The sequence below is a fragment of the Gopherus evgoodei genome, chromosome 16 (assembly GCF_007399415.2).
Source record: "Gopherus evgoodei ecotype Sinaloan lineage chromosome 16, rGopEvg1_v1.p, whole genome shotgun sequence".
Taxonomy (NCBI): domain Eukaryota; kingdom Metazoa; phylum Chordata; order Testudines; family Testudinidae; genus Gopherus; species Gopherus evgoodei.
This window is the reverse complement of record NC_044337.1, coordinates 16,070,859-16,083,592: the sequence shown is the minus strand read 5'-3', so window position 1 is coordinate 16,083,592 and position 12,734 is coordinate 16,070,859. Positions and strand designations below refer to the sequence as shown.

Here is a 12,734-nt window from a genome sequence, read left to right as displayed (position 1 = left end):
GGAAAATATACTCACCTTAAGAATCAGCTAGATTTCTGTTCTCTACCACCTCACTTTTTTTCCCCCCTCTTCCTTCTTCATTAACCTTTCTGTTCTCTCTCTTTTCACTGTTCTTGTGTGAATTCTCGTTTCTTCTTTCTGAATTTCCCTCCTGCATCAACTTCCAATTCCTAGTCTTACCCTTAGGTTTACTCCCACTTCTGCCCCATTCTGCCACTAAAATAAGCAATGAAAAAGTTAATGTTTACACTTTGGATCATTAGGCTTCAGAATCAACATGCCAGTGAGATTATTGGTAGGCAGGAAGTTCACATCTTGCAGGCTGTCTGCAGATTCAGACAGTACTGCATCTGTTATACTTGATTCATGTTTGAAAGGTTTTCTTCTCAATCATGAGGATTAGAAAGTTTTTTTTTTTTTTTTATCTCCAGTGGAAGCTGGGTATATGCAGTTTCTAAATATTTCCCATGGACCACATAAATTCATCATGAGGGCTGGATCAGGCCCATTGGCTGGATATCTAACTGCTTTGGCCAGTGGTGAGAACAGAATTGTGGAAAGTTTGAGGTGTCTGATTTGAAAGTTGCAGTTGTTTGAAAACGTGATTCCCTCACCCAGTAAACTTGCTGGCATAGCGATATCATCCTGGGAACATCTCTTATTCAGATTCCTTCCTGCTTGTGATTAGTGATTCAGGGCCAACAAAATAAATTTCAGCAGTTGAAGGATTATTGAGGTAAAAGGCTACATTATTAATATTTTCCAGTTGGGGTGAGAAAGTTTCCTTTCTGTGCTATCTTTCCAGGTGCTCAAATATTCTCAGTTTTGAAAAAAAAGAGGGGAAAAAAAGCTTACTCAAATATGTTGCATGTCGGGAGATCAGTTGATGCCTCAGTTGTTGTATGCATATTGTATAACCACATGCTGTGGTGCCATTGCAGACAATCTGCAGTAATTCTGGTTTCTCTAATAGTGAACATATAATTGCATTTCCATGGATTAAGATGACTACATGTTGTGCTACATTAATTAATCAATATTTGATCTGCTTGTTCTTTCTGATGTTTTTGTATTTGACTGTCCATTGTTATGCTTAATCTGATATCTTGCCTCAAAGTTTAAAAATGGAGTGACAAATGGATTATGTTGTCCCAGTTGTGCTACAATTTCATGGGTATAATGAGTTCTCCCTTCTCATTTTTCCTCATTCTTCATAACAGCAGAAGCAGTTTGAGAAGAATCTTCAGCACAAACCAGATGTTTCCTTGAAAAGGCATTTTAGGAAGTGTAGAATTCTTCCCACCACTTTGCTGTTCTTTATACCATGGAAATTCAGATATCTTGTATCTATTGCGTATTTGAATAAATAAGTGTTTGTTTTTTTATTTTGTCAAATATTCTTGTTTCAGTAAAAATATTAAATTAAGTTGCATGTCTTTAGTAGCATTGTCTGTAGGGATTCAGTAACACTGAAATGTTATTCAGAGCAGTAGCATTACCTGAAGTTTTTCATAGTGCAAGGGGAAATAAAACTAGTTTTGCACTTCAGTTTGTTGTTTCAGGGAAGCAAGTCCAAGTTGGAACACACAGCAACACAGCTGAGTTTATTGGGTTTATGCAACTTGGTTAAACCAAGCCACAGCATTCGTATCAATGATGTTCAAGGCTAGAAGAATTCCAGGAAGTTGAGTAATTTTTGCAGTGCTCAAAAATGTGTCTCATGGCTGCCCACATTGACATAGTAGACTGTCACTAAAATGCCACCAAAATTCCACAGCACTACAAATTACATGTCCAGTAGGAAACTAGCTCGGAAGTCTCCATTGCCTTTGTGGTAAATCATACCTGGGTTGATGATGCATGGGGTCCGAGACAAGATAATTATTTGTTACTTTCTCTGGAGATAATGAAGCTCTCCATGTATCCTCTACCATAAATCCTTCACCTAGTAAACTTGTCCGCAACTGCTGATGCAAGGGCAGACCACCATATTGTGGATTAAACAAGTCTTTAATTAAGGGTAAATGTGGCATATCACACAATTTTGTCACAAGTTTTGCTATGCTTTCCTCTCTGTGACCACTCGGCAGAGCAGTATTGCAGAGAACCAGTAACCATGGTAGAGCAGTAGATTTAAGTGTCCCTGCATCGTGGAATTAAATTGCACACCAACCATCTTTGTGTGAGATGAGCAAGCCGATACTTGAGCGCAATATCCGCCACTGAATAACAGAGTGCCAAGGCTGAAGTGCGTAACGTTTGGGTGTTGGTGCCCCATGTTGTTCCGTCCAATTTTCCAAGCAGGTTGTTGCACATTTTGACCTTAGTTGCTTTCTTTGTAAGATGGTCACAATATGTAAGAGTTCATTCCAATGTGACACCTAGATGGACCAGGCGTGAACTATGCTTTATTCGCTGACCACTGAGAACTATGTTCAGCTCTCTGCCCGCTTGTGCATTATGTATGTGTAAGACACTTGACACAGTCTTATTCCATTTGGTATCAGGCACCTCCAATGACAATAATTGGCTGTAGCCGTCAGATCTGCATTCAGAACATGCTTAAGTATGTCAAAGGAGTGTGACTGAGTGCCGAAGCATACGTCATCTGCATAAATTGTGAGACCTGGTATATTGTAGGTTATTTGAATATAAGTTGAGTAATCTTAGAGATATTACTTATTCTTGCAGGGGGCCGTTCTTCTGGTGCCTCCAAGCCCTTGTTCTCTCATCAATATGCACACAGAAATTGCAGTTTCTCAAAAACAGAGCCACTGCACATATTAACCAAGTTGGTACAGTTCTAGACAATTCCACCAAAAGGCCCATGTGCCAAACCATATTGTATGCCATGGTCATATCAAGGAAAACTGAACAATCTTCAGCTTATGTTTGATTTAAAAAAAAATGAATTCCAAGTTGTAAGTGCCAGCACTTGATCACATGTACTAGTCATAGTCTATAACTGCGATGAAAACCAGCTTGCTCTGGTGCCAGCATGCCTTCCACAGATGGTGAAATTCTTTGCAAAAGCAGATACTCAAGGACCTTTAAAGCAAATGCTTAAAAGTGAAATTGTCTTCAGCTCAAAGGCAAGTGTAGGTCTTTCCCAGGTTTCAGCAAGGCAATGACCTTTGCTTGGTGTCAGGCTCTAGGCAGTCTGGATTCCCTCAGAACTCTGTTGAAAAATTGAATGAGCCATTCCTGAGCGCGAGGACCAGATGTTTCATGAATTCAGGTACAGTTCTATCCCGATGCAGTAATCGATGTCAGACAGAAAAGGAATACCAGGAAAATACTACCCTGCAGCTCAGGAAGTAAGATGGATAATGACATGGATAAAGAATTTTTTGAAGGCCTTTCATGTTGGCATTGTATCTCAAAGACTAATTATATCCAATTAGTTACATTCTCTTGTGAAGCTGGCAATTCAAAACTTGAGTCTCCCAGATATGGTGGCACAGTGTGTTACAGCACATCACAAATAGCCTAACTATTATAGCGTTTCTAAACTACTTTAGCAAGCTACATTTCAACCAGAACCTATTACACATGTTTTTTTGCCTAGCAACAACATGTTTACTCAATAATGCCTTCAGTGTTTTAAATCCTTACAGTTCTGAGCTGCATACCAGAAAGGCTTCTGAATATGCCTCTCTAGTGCAGCTAAATGTAGCTGGTTCAAATATAGAATATTCCATTTATTTGAATAAATATTCATTAGAAAACTGCCAATAGAAAGAAATAGTAATCTAAAATATTTTTTCCTAGTGGAACAAACAATTGCAAGGAAAACAGAATTAACTGGTAGATTTATTCATACGTTTTGACATTAATTTGGGCTGGGATGGGTTACTCTTAATTACTCTTGAAAGATGTACATATTGAGGGATCAGCATGACATATATATGGCTATAAATTTGACTGTGGCTGAGTATTGTCAGAAGTTGAAGGTTTCTCGTCTGTTTAAAAGGAGGTACAACCATCTATTTAGCGAAGCCATCATTTATTTCTTATGGAAAGGCATGTGGTGTACAAACTTTCAGGAATCCCTAAACTTAAAACACAGGCTACATACTATGTGAAGTGTCATGTAAGTGTTGCCAGTTTTTTGAGTGGTTGCAGATACGTATTCCACTCAAGTGTGTGAAATCCATTTTTTTTTTCCTAAATTCCAGGTAAGTACATTTTTTAAAGGGCTAATCTGTCTCTTCCCTCCTCTTAAAGAAACAGCACCACTCTGGGCCCTTAATACAGTGCCAGTTGCTCTCATGGGTCTTCTGTTTGAGCCCTTGGTAATCTGCTATCTGTCCTTTCTTTGCCAGAAGGCAGCTTTCCTCATAGCCATAACTCCCTCAAAGAGGGTGAGTGAGTTGCAGGCTCTCATGGCAGGACTTCTCTATACAGAATTTTTCAAGGATAAATATGGTGCTAAGGCAGCATCCAAAATTCATGTGTAAAGTGGTGTCACGGCTTCACCTTAACCAAACATATATTAACCTGTATTCTATCCTAAACTGCATTTTAATACAGAGGAACAGCTCTATCATGTACTGAATGTGAGACCGTGTTTGGCATTCTCTGTTCAGTCATTTATCTCAATTGTCTCTCTTATGGAGAGCAAGTAAAGGGTTAGTCAGTTTCCATGCACACAGTCTTTAGGTGGATTACTTCCTCCAGTACTGCAGCATGTGGAGTACCTTAGTCTACACCACTTCAGAGACTGGCAGCTCATTCAACTAGAGCCAAATCCGCTTTGGTTGCGTTCCTCAGTGCTGTTTCTATATTAGACATTTGCAGAGCAGCTATCTGGTCTTCAGCACATACTTTTACTTCGAGAAGGTGGTTTTACGATCGTTTTTCAGTTAGTCTCTGAGCCCCAACTCCTCCAGTTACAGGTTTTGAATCACCTGAGTGGAATACACATCTGCAACAACTTGAAGGAGAAAAATGTTTGCTAACTGTACTATAATTGTTGCTGTTCAAGATGTGGGTGAAGATGCATATTCCACCCACCGTCCCCTTCTACATTGGCATCATTAGCCTTGGATTCTGGTGTGAAGGAAGAGAGGTGGGTCAGGGAGGCACTGCCCTTATATAGCCATGGGAAGGTCTGTGGCCCTGAAAGGCATGAGTTTCAGCTGGACAGGTGCTGTTAAGCAGTTACCGGAGTTTGATGTGCTTGGTGTATGAACCACTGAGTGGTATACACCTCTACACCCACATCTCAATGAACAATAATTACTGTGCAGGTAAGTAACTGCTTTTGCTCTGTTATTGTTGAGTCTTGACAGGAGCCCTCTAGTATTGTTTGCTTTCAAGTAGCAGATTTCTTTAGCAGTTGAATGGGAGGGGGGAAGAATGTTATGGTGGTGGTCCATCTTTCTCTTCTGATAGTAGAGATCTACAAAAGAACGTGGCTAGTGATAGCAGCAAAGAGTCTTGTGGTACCTTATAGACCAACCTTTAGTCTGGATCTGTAAAAGCAGGACTCTTTGCTGCTTTTACAGATCCAGACTAACATGGCTACTCCTCTCATACATGGCTAGTGATGTGCTTCTTTCTACCCTCCTCCGTTCTAACGGGATTTCTCCTTCGTTCCACTGGAGACATATTTAACTTAACAAACTTCTTGTATTTTTCCTTCCTTCTGCTGAAGAAATTAATGACCTGATTTTCAGAGGTGCTGAACACCTTCAACTCCCATGAAGACAACTGGAAGTTAGATGAACCCAGCACCTTTGAAAACTAGGACCACAACTCTAGTTTTCAAAAATCTAACAGGAAACAGTGACTTTTGTATTATTTCTTTTGGCATTATATGTTGAAAGTAAATTTTCACTCATTAAATTGGCTCCAAGGATCCCTACTCCTGGAATGCACACATCATAGCATGCGGATTTCAGTACCGCTGAAAGCAGTCTTAGGAAGGTGCTCCATGCCAATGCACAGCCCTTCTGAGAGCACAGCAGACACTCAGATGTGTTACTGCACAGCTGAGAAACAAGATCAGCATCAAACACTGTGATATGGTGAAGAGAGAACAGGGTAACCACAGTGAGCTCACTTTCTTTATTCTTGGAGTTATACTTGTTGGCAAACACAGGATGGTCTCTTAGTATTAATGATATTTTTTTAGGGGTATCAAATAAAGACTAGACCCAATAGTTTGTTTAGCTTTATAGATAGTGGTTTTTCAGTACTTCAGTTCAGTTCTTTCCTAGAACTGAAACAGTATCTAAAGTTTAAATTATTCTCTAGTATAGTGGTTGTGATTTTCACCACTTTGTATGTTTAGGGTCTTCCATTATGACATTCATTGTATTGGGAAAATAGGTTTTTATTTGCTCAGAACTCTCTGGCTCATGGTTCAATTGACAGAAAGGTCTGAGTATAAATGAGGAGTAAAGTTTTTTATTTTGTTTTTGTTTCGATGTGTGGTATCTTTTTTTTTTGTTTGTTTTTTGTTTTGCTTTAGGGCTTTTTGCTTACACTGGAATATAAATGTTACCAATATATTTCCTAAACTGACAAAGAAAGCATCTGAACTAAGTGAGTGAAAGTTTCTCAGAATCTAAATTTAGGCCTTTAATCTACTTTGTATGAAACAGGGCCAGGAAAATGACTCATTTAAATAGAAAATGTACTGGTACCGAGAGAGAGTGGGTCAGGTGAAATTAGTTTTGATCTCTTAATAAGTCAGAAAAGTTTCTTTACTGAATAGCTCACCAACAGAGTATATTCCATGGGTCTCCCAGTCTTGGAAATGCTGGTTCATGTTCTGGATTAAGATCTGGGTTATTTGCCGTGGGTGTCATTGGGGAGGGAAAAGAACTCATCTCATCTCTAGTTCTATCCTAAACCCATAGAGTGGCCATTGGTAAAGGATATACGTAAATTTTTGGAAGGCGTGTTTTTTTTCTTAATGCATGGTAGTCTAGAGATGTCTACAGTGCTGCAATTTTCTTGTTCAAGAAAGACCTAGTGTGGTCTGGGTTAGAGTGCCGCCAGTCCACCACATAGTACCATAGAATATTTGGAACAGCAAGTTTGCCTGTTTAATGGGTCTGTACAAAGAATCTGTACTCACTCTTGATCTTTTCTTATTCCATATATATTCTAACAACATTCTGTGTATTTCAAAAACAGATTATTTTTTTTAAATGAGTACAAATAATGTCCAAGCAGATAAACTTTCATATTTTTTTAAGGCCAGAAGAGACCATTATGATCTTGAAGTCTGACCTTTTTAAATTATACAGTCCACAAAATTACTTCCAGTAATTCCTGGATTGAACTAAATAATTTCAGATTCCCAGCTAATTGTGACAGTTAAATTTATAAATCTTTGGGAAAAGGGACATTTATAATGGAAGTCCTTACATAACCCTAACTAATAGTATGAATGGTACTCCAACACTTATTACATCATTCTATAAAGAGCAGTCTGATGTTTAGTATCAAATTTAACTTTTGGAAAGGTTTACTTTAAAACTATTCAAGAAAGAGCTAGAAGTCTGTGGCAGTAACTTTTGTTGCTTTTCTGGGAAAAGTCATCCAGAGTTCCTTGTACAATTCTAAAGTTCTGCTTTGCCCCTACTGTCAGGGCTGTATTAAGTGACAATATTCATTAAATACCAGAGAGATGATATGCAATAAAGAAATAATCCTCAAGCCCATGTCTATACTTCTCTCCAGAAGAGTTAAAGTTGAGAATGTAATTAAAGATTAAAACACTGTTTGCATTCTGGAACATAGAGATACCTTTTTGTACATGAAGGGGAATTGCATTAATAAGGAAGAGATCAGTTTCCAATAACTTTCAATACTAGGAGCTCAATTAATATCCTCAGTCATGTTTAAGTTTCTCACAATATTCCTTTATCTTTACCCTTGCAAGTCAGTGCAACCAGAACCGTAAAAAGATATGTGCTGCTCCAATTCAGTGACTCTCTTGCTTCCCAAAGTAATCTTTTTTTATATGAAAAAGATTAAAAGTTAGGTACTTATAGTGCAAGACGGCAGTGATTTACATGGAAAGGTTTGTTACGTTTCAGTATATAAATCTTGCACTATGTAGCTATGTTATTTACCTTAATATTTGGTCTCTTCATGAGTATCCATGGTTTGGATCATGTCAAACTTTTTTTCTCATTCTCTTTGGTAAACTAATTAACTAGATTTCCTTCAGATGGTGTTGAGTGGAGCTATTTTTGTGTAAGTTGCAGTGCAGTACCATAGGATGAGGGCACTTTATTAATCATTAATTGGCATGCTGATATATGTGTATTCAAAAAATATTTGTGCACTTTCATGATAAATTCCGGTAATTGTATTCCTAAAACCACTCTGCAGAAGCCTGAATAGAAAGTGACTGCAAACATTTCTGTGCTGACTATTTTGCTTCATCAACTTGTTAAATACCTTTTACTTTCACCAAGAGAGCTGTTATTAGCCAATGGGTTTGCACTGTTTTTATCCAGAGCATTATAATAAATAGTAATTCTGTTAAATATTTTTCACTTGCTTTGAAATAAGATCTGCAAGTGCTTTGACAAATAGACTGAAATATTTTCTAGTTTCACCATGGCTTTTGTGAGTACCTGATTGTCTACACTACTCACGTTACAGTGCAGCCATGGCTGTGACATGGGCAGTGTAGACATGTTTTATCACCAGGGGAGAGCTCTCCTGGCGATTTAAAAAAACCCCACCCTTGACAAGTGGTGGTAGCTTGCTCCCAGCGATAAAGTGCTGTTTATACTCGCGCTTTTCAGCGCTAAAACTTTTGTGGCTCGGGGGGTGTTTTTTCACACCCTTGAACGACAAAAGTTTTAGTGCTGAAAGGCTGTTTTGAATTGGCATTGTAGGCTTTTACTGGGCTAGAGAAAAGTCTGCCACTGGATGCATAGAGAGCAGAACTATGAGTTTAAAATGTTGATGTGTCCTATAGACTTTCTAGTTGGTAGGCATGCATGTATGTATGGAGTAATTCCATATATGTGACCTTTCGGGGGGGGAGGGGGAGGGCGTAGGACAGCAAAAAAAGTCAGGAATTTCAGACTTTGTGTCCATGTCTGTATACTACAGTGCAAATGGAACAAAGGTGTTTTCCTCACTGAATCATGCTTATCTACATCTACATCTACATCTTTCAGTAGTCAGAAGCTAATATACACATACCGTACTTAGTGTATCTTTGTCACTGATTTCATACTTGTTAAATCTTGGAAATTATCACTGGTATGTACAGATAGCTTTTAGTGGATTAGAGAGGTGGACCTCTAAATTAGGGTTTTGTAATTAAATTGTAGTGGTTGAGTACTTCAGTTTATTAAGGGAATCCAAGAATTACTTTTGAAAGTTATATTTTATTTCTTTAAAGGAAAACCACAATATAATGATATGCTAACCCCTGCTCAGAGAACAGTGGGTCGCTAAGCGAATACTTCTAAAGTGTCTGAAATATAATAAAGAATTATTAACAAGCAGACAGCTACCATTATGATAGTTTCATGAAGTAAATTAGAAATTAGTACTGACAATATTTGAGTGCCATTAGCAACCACTGAAATGAGCATTTTAAGTTTTGAGGTAAATTCTATATTCTTTGGTCCTATCCTGTGAAATCAACTTTTTCAAATTGTCTTAGGTAAAGGTTTTGAAACTTTTTCCTAGAGCAGGACCAGATCTTATTATAAAACCCCACCTCTTCCCTTCTGGCTCTGCTGGCTGCGCTGCCTCTCCTTGCTCCCTCTGTTGGGGAGAGGGGCTGTGTCCCACCTCTCCCTCTCTGTATCCGTTCATAAGCTGACCCCTGTCTCTGGTGCTTCCCTTTTTTGCTAAAAAAATTTAGCTTATAAATGAGTATATACGGTACTTTGTTTTTGCAGTAAAGAGAGTAAGTTTTGAAATCAGCTGTACTTGGTTTGTCATATAAAATGTCAGTGTTTTTTCTACTTGGTTCAGACTCATCACATTTAACTCTGAAACCGCACATGACTTGTGCAACGTAGAGACATCTGAGAGATAGAAGGAAGTTTGGTTTTTTGATCTCAGAGACTGCTAAGGTCATAGACTATCCTTTTTCAGTTAAGACTGTGTTAATTTTTTTTGTCAAGCCTACCTTTGATTTAGATGGCTATAACATGCTTTAAAGAACAGATGTGAAATAATAGAAAATAGTGTGTTCCAGTTTTAAAAATTGCAAAACATTAGAAAATATACTGTATATGGACCAGTCTTGCACTGGCTGATATTGGACTCCATGGGTATGTCTACACAGCAAAGAAAACCCCACAACTGGCCTCCAGTGAACTCAGGCTCGCGGGCTCAGGTTATGGGGCTGTTTCATTGCTGTGTAGACTTCTGGGCTTGGGCTGGAGGGTTCCAGAATTCTGAGGCTGGAAGCAGTGAAACTGCCCAGTAGTCTGAGCCCTGCAAGTCCGAGTTGACTGGCACAGGCTAGCTGTGGGTTTTTCTTTGCTGTGTAGACATACCCTGTGACCAAGTAAGCCTTCTCCATCACTGACCTCTGAGTTTAGGTATCATGTTTTTGACATAACACTCCATATTCTTTATGAAATTATGCTTGTTATAGATATGACATAACTGACATACTTTATGCAAGATGGCTCATGTAAGATATCATCGGAAAGGATATGATTTACTGAATGGGATTATCCAATTTGTACTCATGTATCATTTGTGTATCTAAAGTTAGGAACATGGACTATGTAACAATTACAACTGGGTGTGTATTGGGATGACACCCACCAGACAACTGGCCATTAGATTTGATGGGCCATTAGGAAGGAACAACAAGACTGTGAAGATACTAATCTCTCTCCCTCCTGGGAGGCTTCCTTGGACGTAATTGTGGCACTATTAAGGGCACGTCTTCATAGGCAATGTTAAAGCACTGCCGTGACAGTGCTTTAATGTGGCTTGTGTAGTCGCAGCATAGCGCTGGGAGAGAGTTCTTCAAGTGCTCTAAAAAACCCACCTCCACCAGGGTTGTAGCTACCAGCACTCGGAACACAGCTACCAGGGCTATTGCACTGTTTACACTGGCACTTTACAGCATTGAAACTTGCAGTGCTCAAGGGGGTGTTTTTTCACACCCCGGAGTGAGAAAGTTGCAGTGCTGTAAAGTGCCAGTGTAAACAAGCCCTAAGTCAGGTGGTCTTGTCATCTGATGCTAAACATTATCTTGCACTTCTTGTAACTTTCCACTAAAAGGGATGGGGGGGGGGGTTTGTCAAGTTTGGGAAACAAAGGATTCTTGCCTATGTAAACCTTATTTCAGGGTGGGGAGGAAGGCAGACAGGGCTCTACTCCATGGCCTGTCTGCCCAAGAAGAATGACTGCTAAAGACACCTGAAGGGGCAGGTAAGGAGGAAGTCCAGACTGAGACGGGTCCAGTCTGAAAAGAAATATAACTGGAGCTCTAAGTTACAGAAACTGGGGGGAGGGATAGCTCAGTGGTTTGAGCATTGGCCTGCTAAACCCAGGGTTGTGAGTTCAATCCTTGAGGGGGCCATTTAGGGATCTGGGGCAAAAATCTGTCTGGGGATTGGCCCTGCTTTGAGCAGGGGGTTGGACTAGATGACCTCCTGAGGTTCCTTCCAATGCTGATATTCTATGAAACTGCAACCTGCCTAAAATAACATTTAGGGTAAGCAATTACATTTTGTAACCATTTCTTAAGTATATTGAGCTTAGCTGGCATATTTTGTTTTACCTGCTCAGTAATCTGCTTTGTTCTGTCTGTTATCTCTTATATTCACTTAAAATTCACCTTTTATAGTTAATAAACTTATTTCTTGTTTATAATATAACCCAGTTCGTGCAATTCGTAATTTTTGTTGGGAGGCGGAGGAGGGAAGAGGCTGTGCATACCTTCCTCTACATTGAGAGAGGAGGCGGATTTCATAATATCCCTTTGGGTCTGTACTCCAAGGGAGATGGACACCTTAGTGCTGAGGCAAGTCCCTTAAGCTGAGTCTTCCCAGAGCTGATCTCAGTGTCTATGTCATTCTGCAGTTAGATGTGGCCCTGCCTGTGTGTGTGCTGGAGGAGGTTTAATAGCAAATAGCTCAGCAAAACATGTAAAAAGGGTGCCCAGGCTGGCAGAACAGGAGGGCTCAGTGGTATCTCAGCACATCAGGTGGCATCTTAACGGGGCAACCCGTCACATCGTTGTTATCCTATCAAATCTAATTTTCATTGTTAATCCACAAACCCAATACTTGTGGCAAAAAGTCTGGCTGTATCAGTCCACTTTTCAGCTGAGATTTAGAGCCGGATTGTGGCTGGCCTTTACCTAACGGAGAATTGGGAATGGGATGGGGGGCAAGGAGCCGAGACAGCTTCTCTGTATGCTCTTTGGGATGCAGTCTTATCCCCAAGGAGATCAAGAGAGACAGCAAAGGGTTGGGAGGATATTGCATTCTTCAAGGGACACAGTAAGAAATGCACACCTCTGCAATACAGGGAACTCTGAGATTAATTCTGCCTCCCTGACCTTTCCCAGGTGTAATGTAGAGCCAAAGCGCTATGTACTCTGGACCATGTGCAATTTACTCAGTCAAACTCATAATTAACAGCATGACAGAATGATATATCATATTTCCAAGCTTGTTATTCTACACTGTATATACTAAACTGCATTATGTTTACTAAGATAATATGGAGTACTGTGCATAAAACAAAACTGTATGTGTGGCAAACTA

At 39.5% G+C, this 12,734-nt stretch overlaps 1 protein-coding gene across 3 annotated transcripts in view; it reads left to right on the top strand.

Moving 5' to 3' along the window:
• MED27 (mediator complex subunit 27) overlaps positions 1 to 12,734 on the top strand; it is a 156,050-nt gene that overhangs the window by 59,671 nt on the left and 83,645 nt on the right. Inside the window, exon 4 of one of the 3 annotated variants that reach the window (XM_030535678.1) lies at positions 1,221 to 1,382. The exons of the other annotated variants lie outside the window; for them this stretch is intronic. Coding sequence (XP_030391538.1) covers positions 1,221 to 1,269 — 49 coding nt within the window. The 3' untranslated portion in view covers positions 1,270 to 1,382. Of the gene's footprint in view, positions 1 to 1,220; positions 1,383 to 12,734 lie in introns of those variants that run through there. 3 annotated transcript variants of the gene reach the window in all.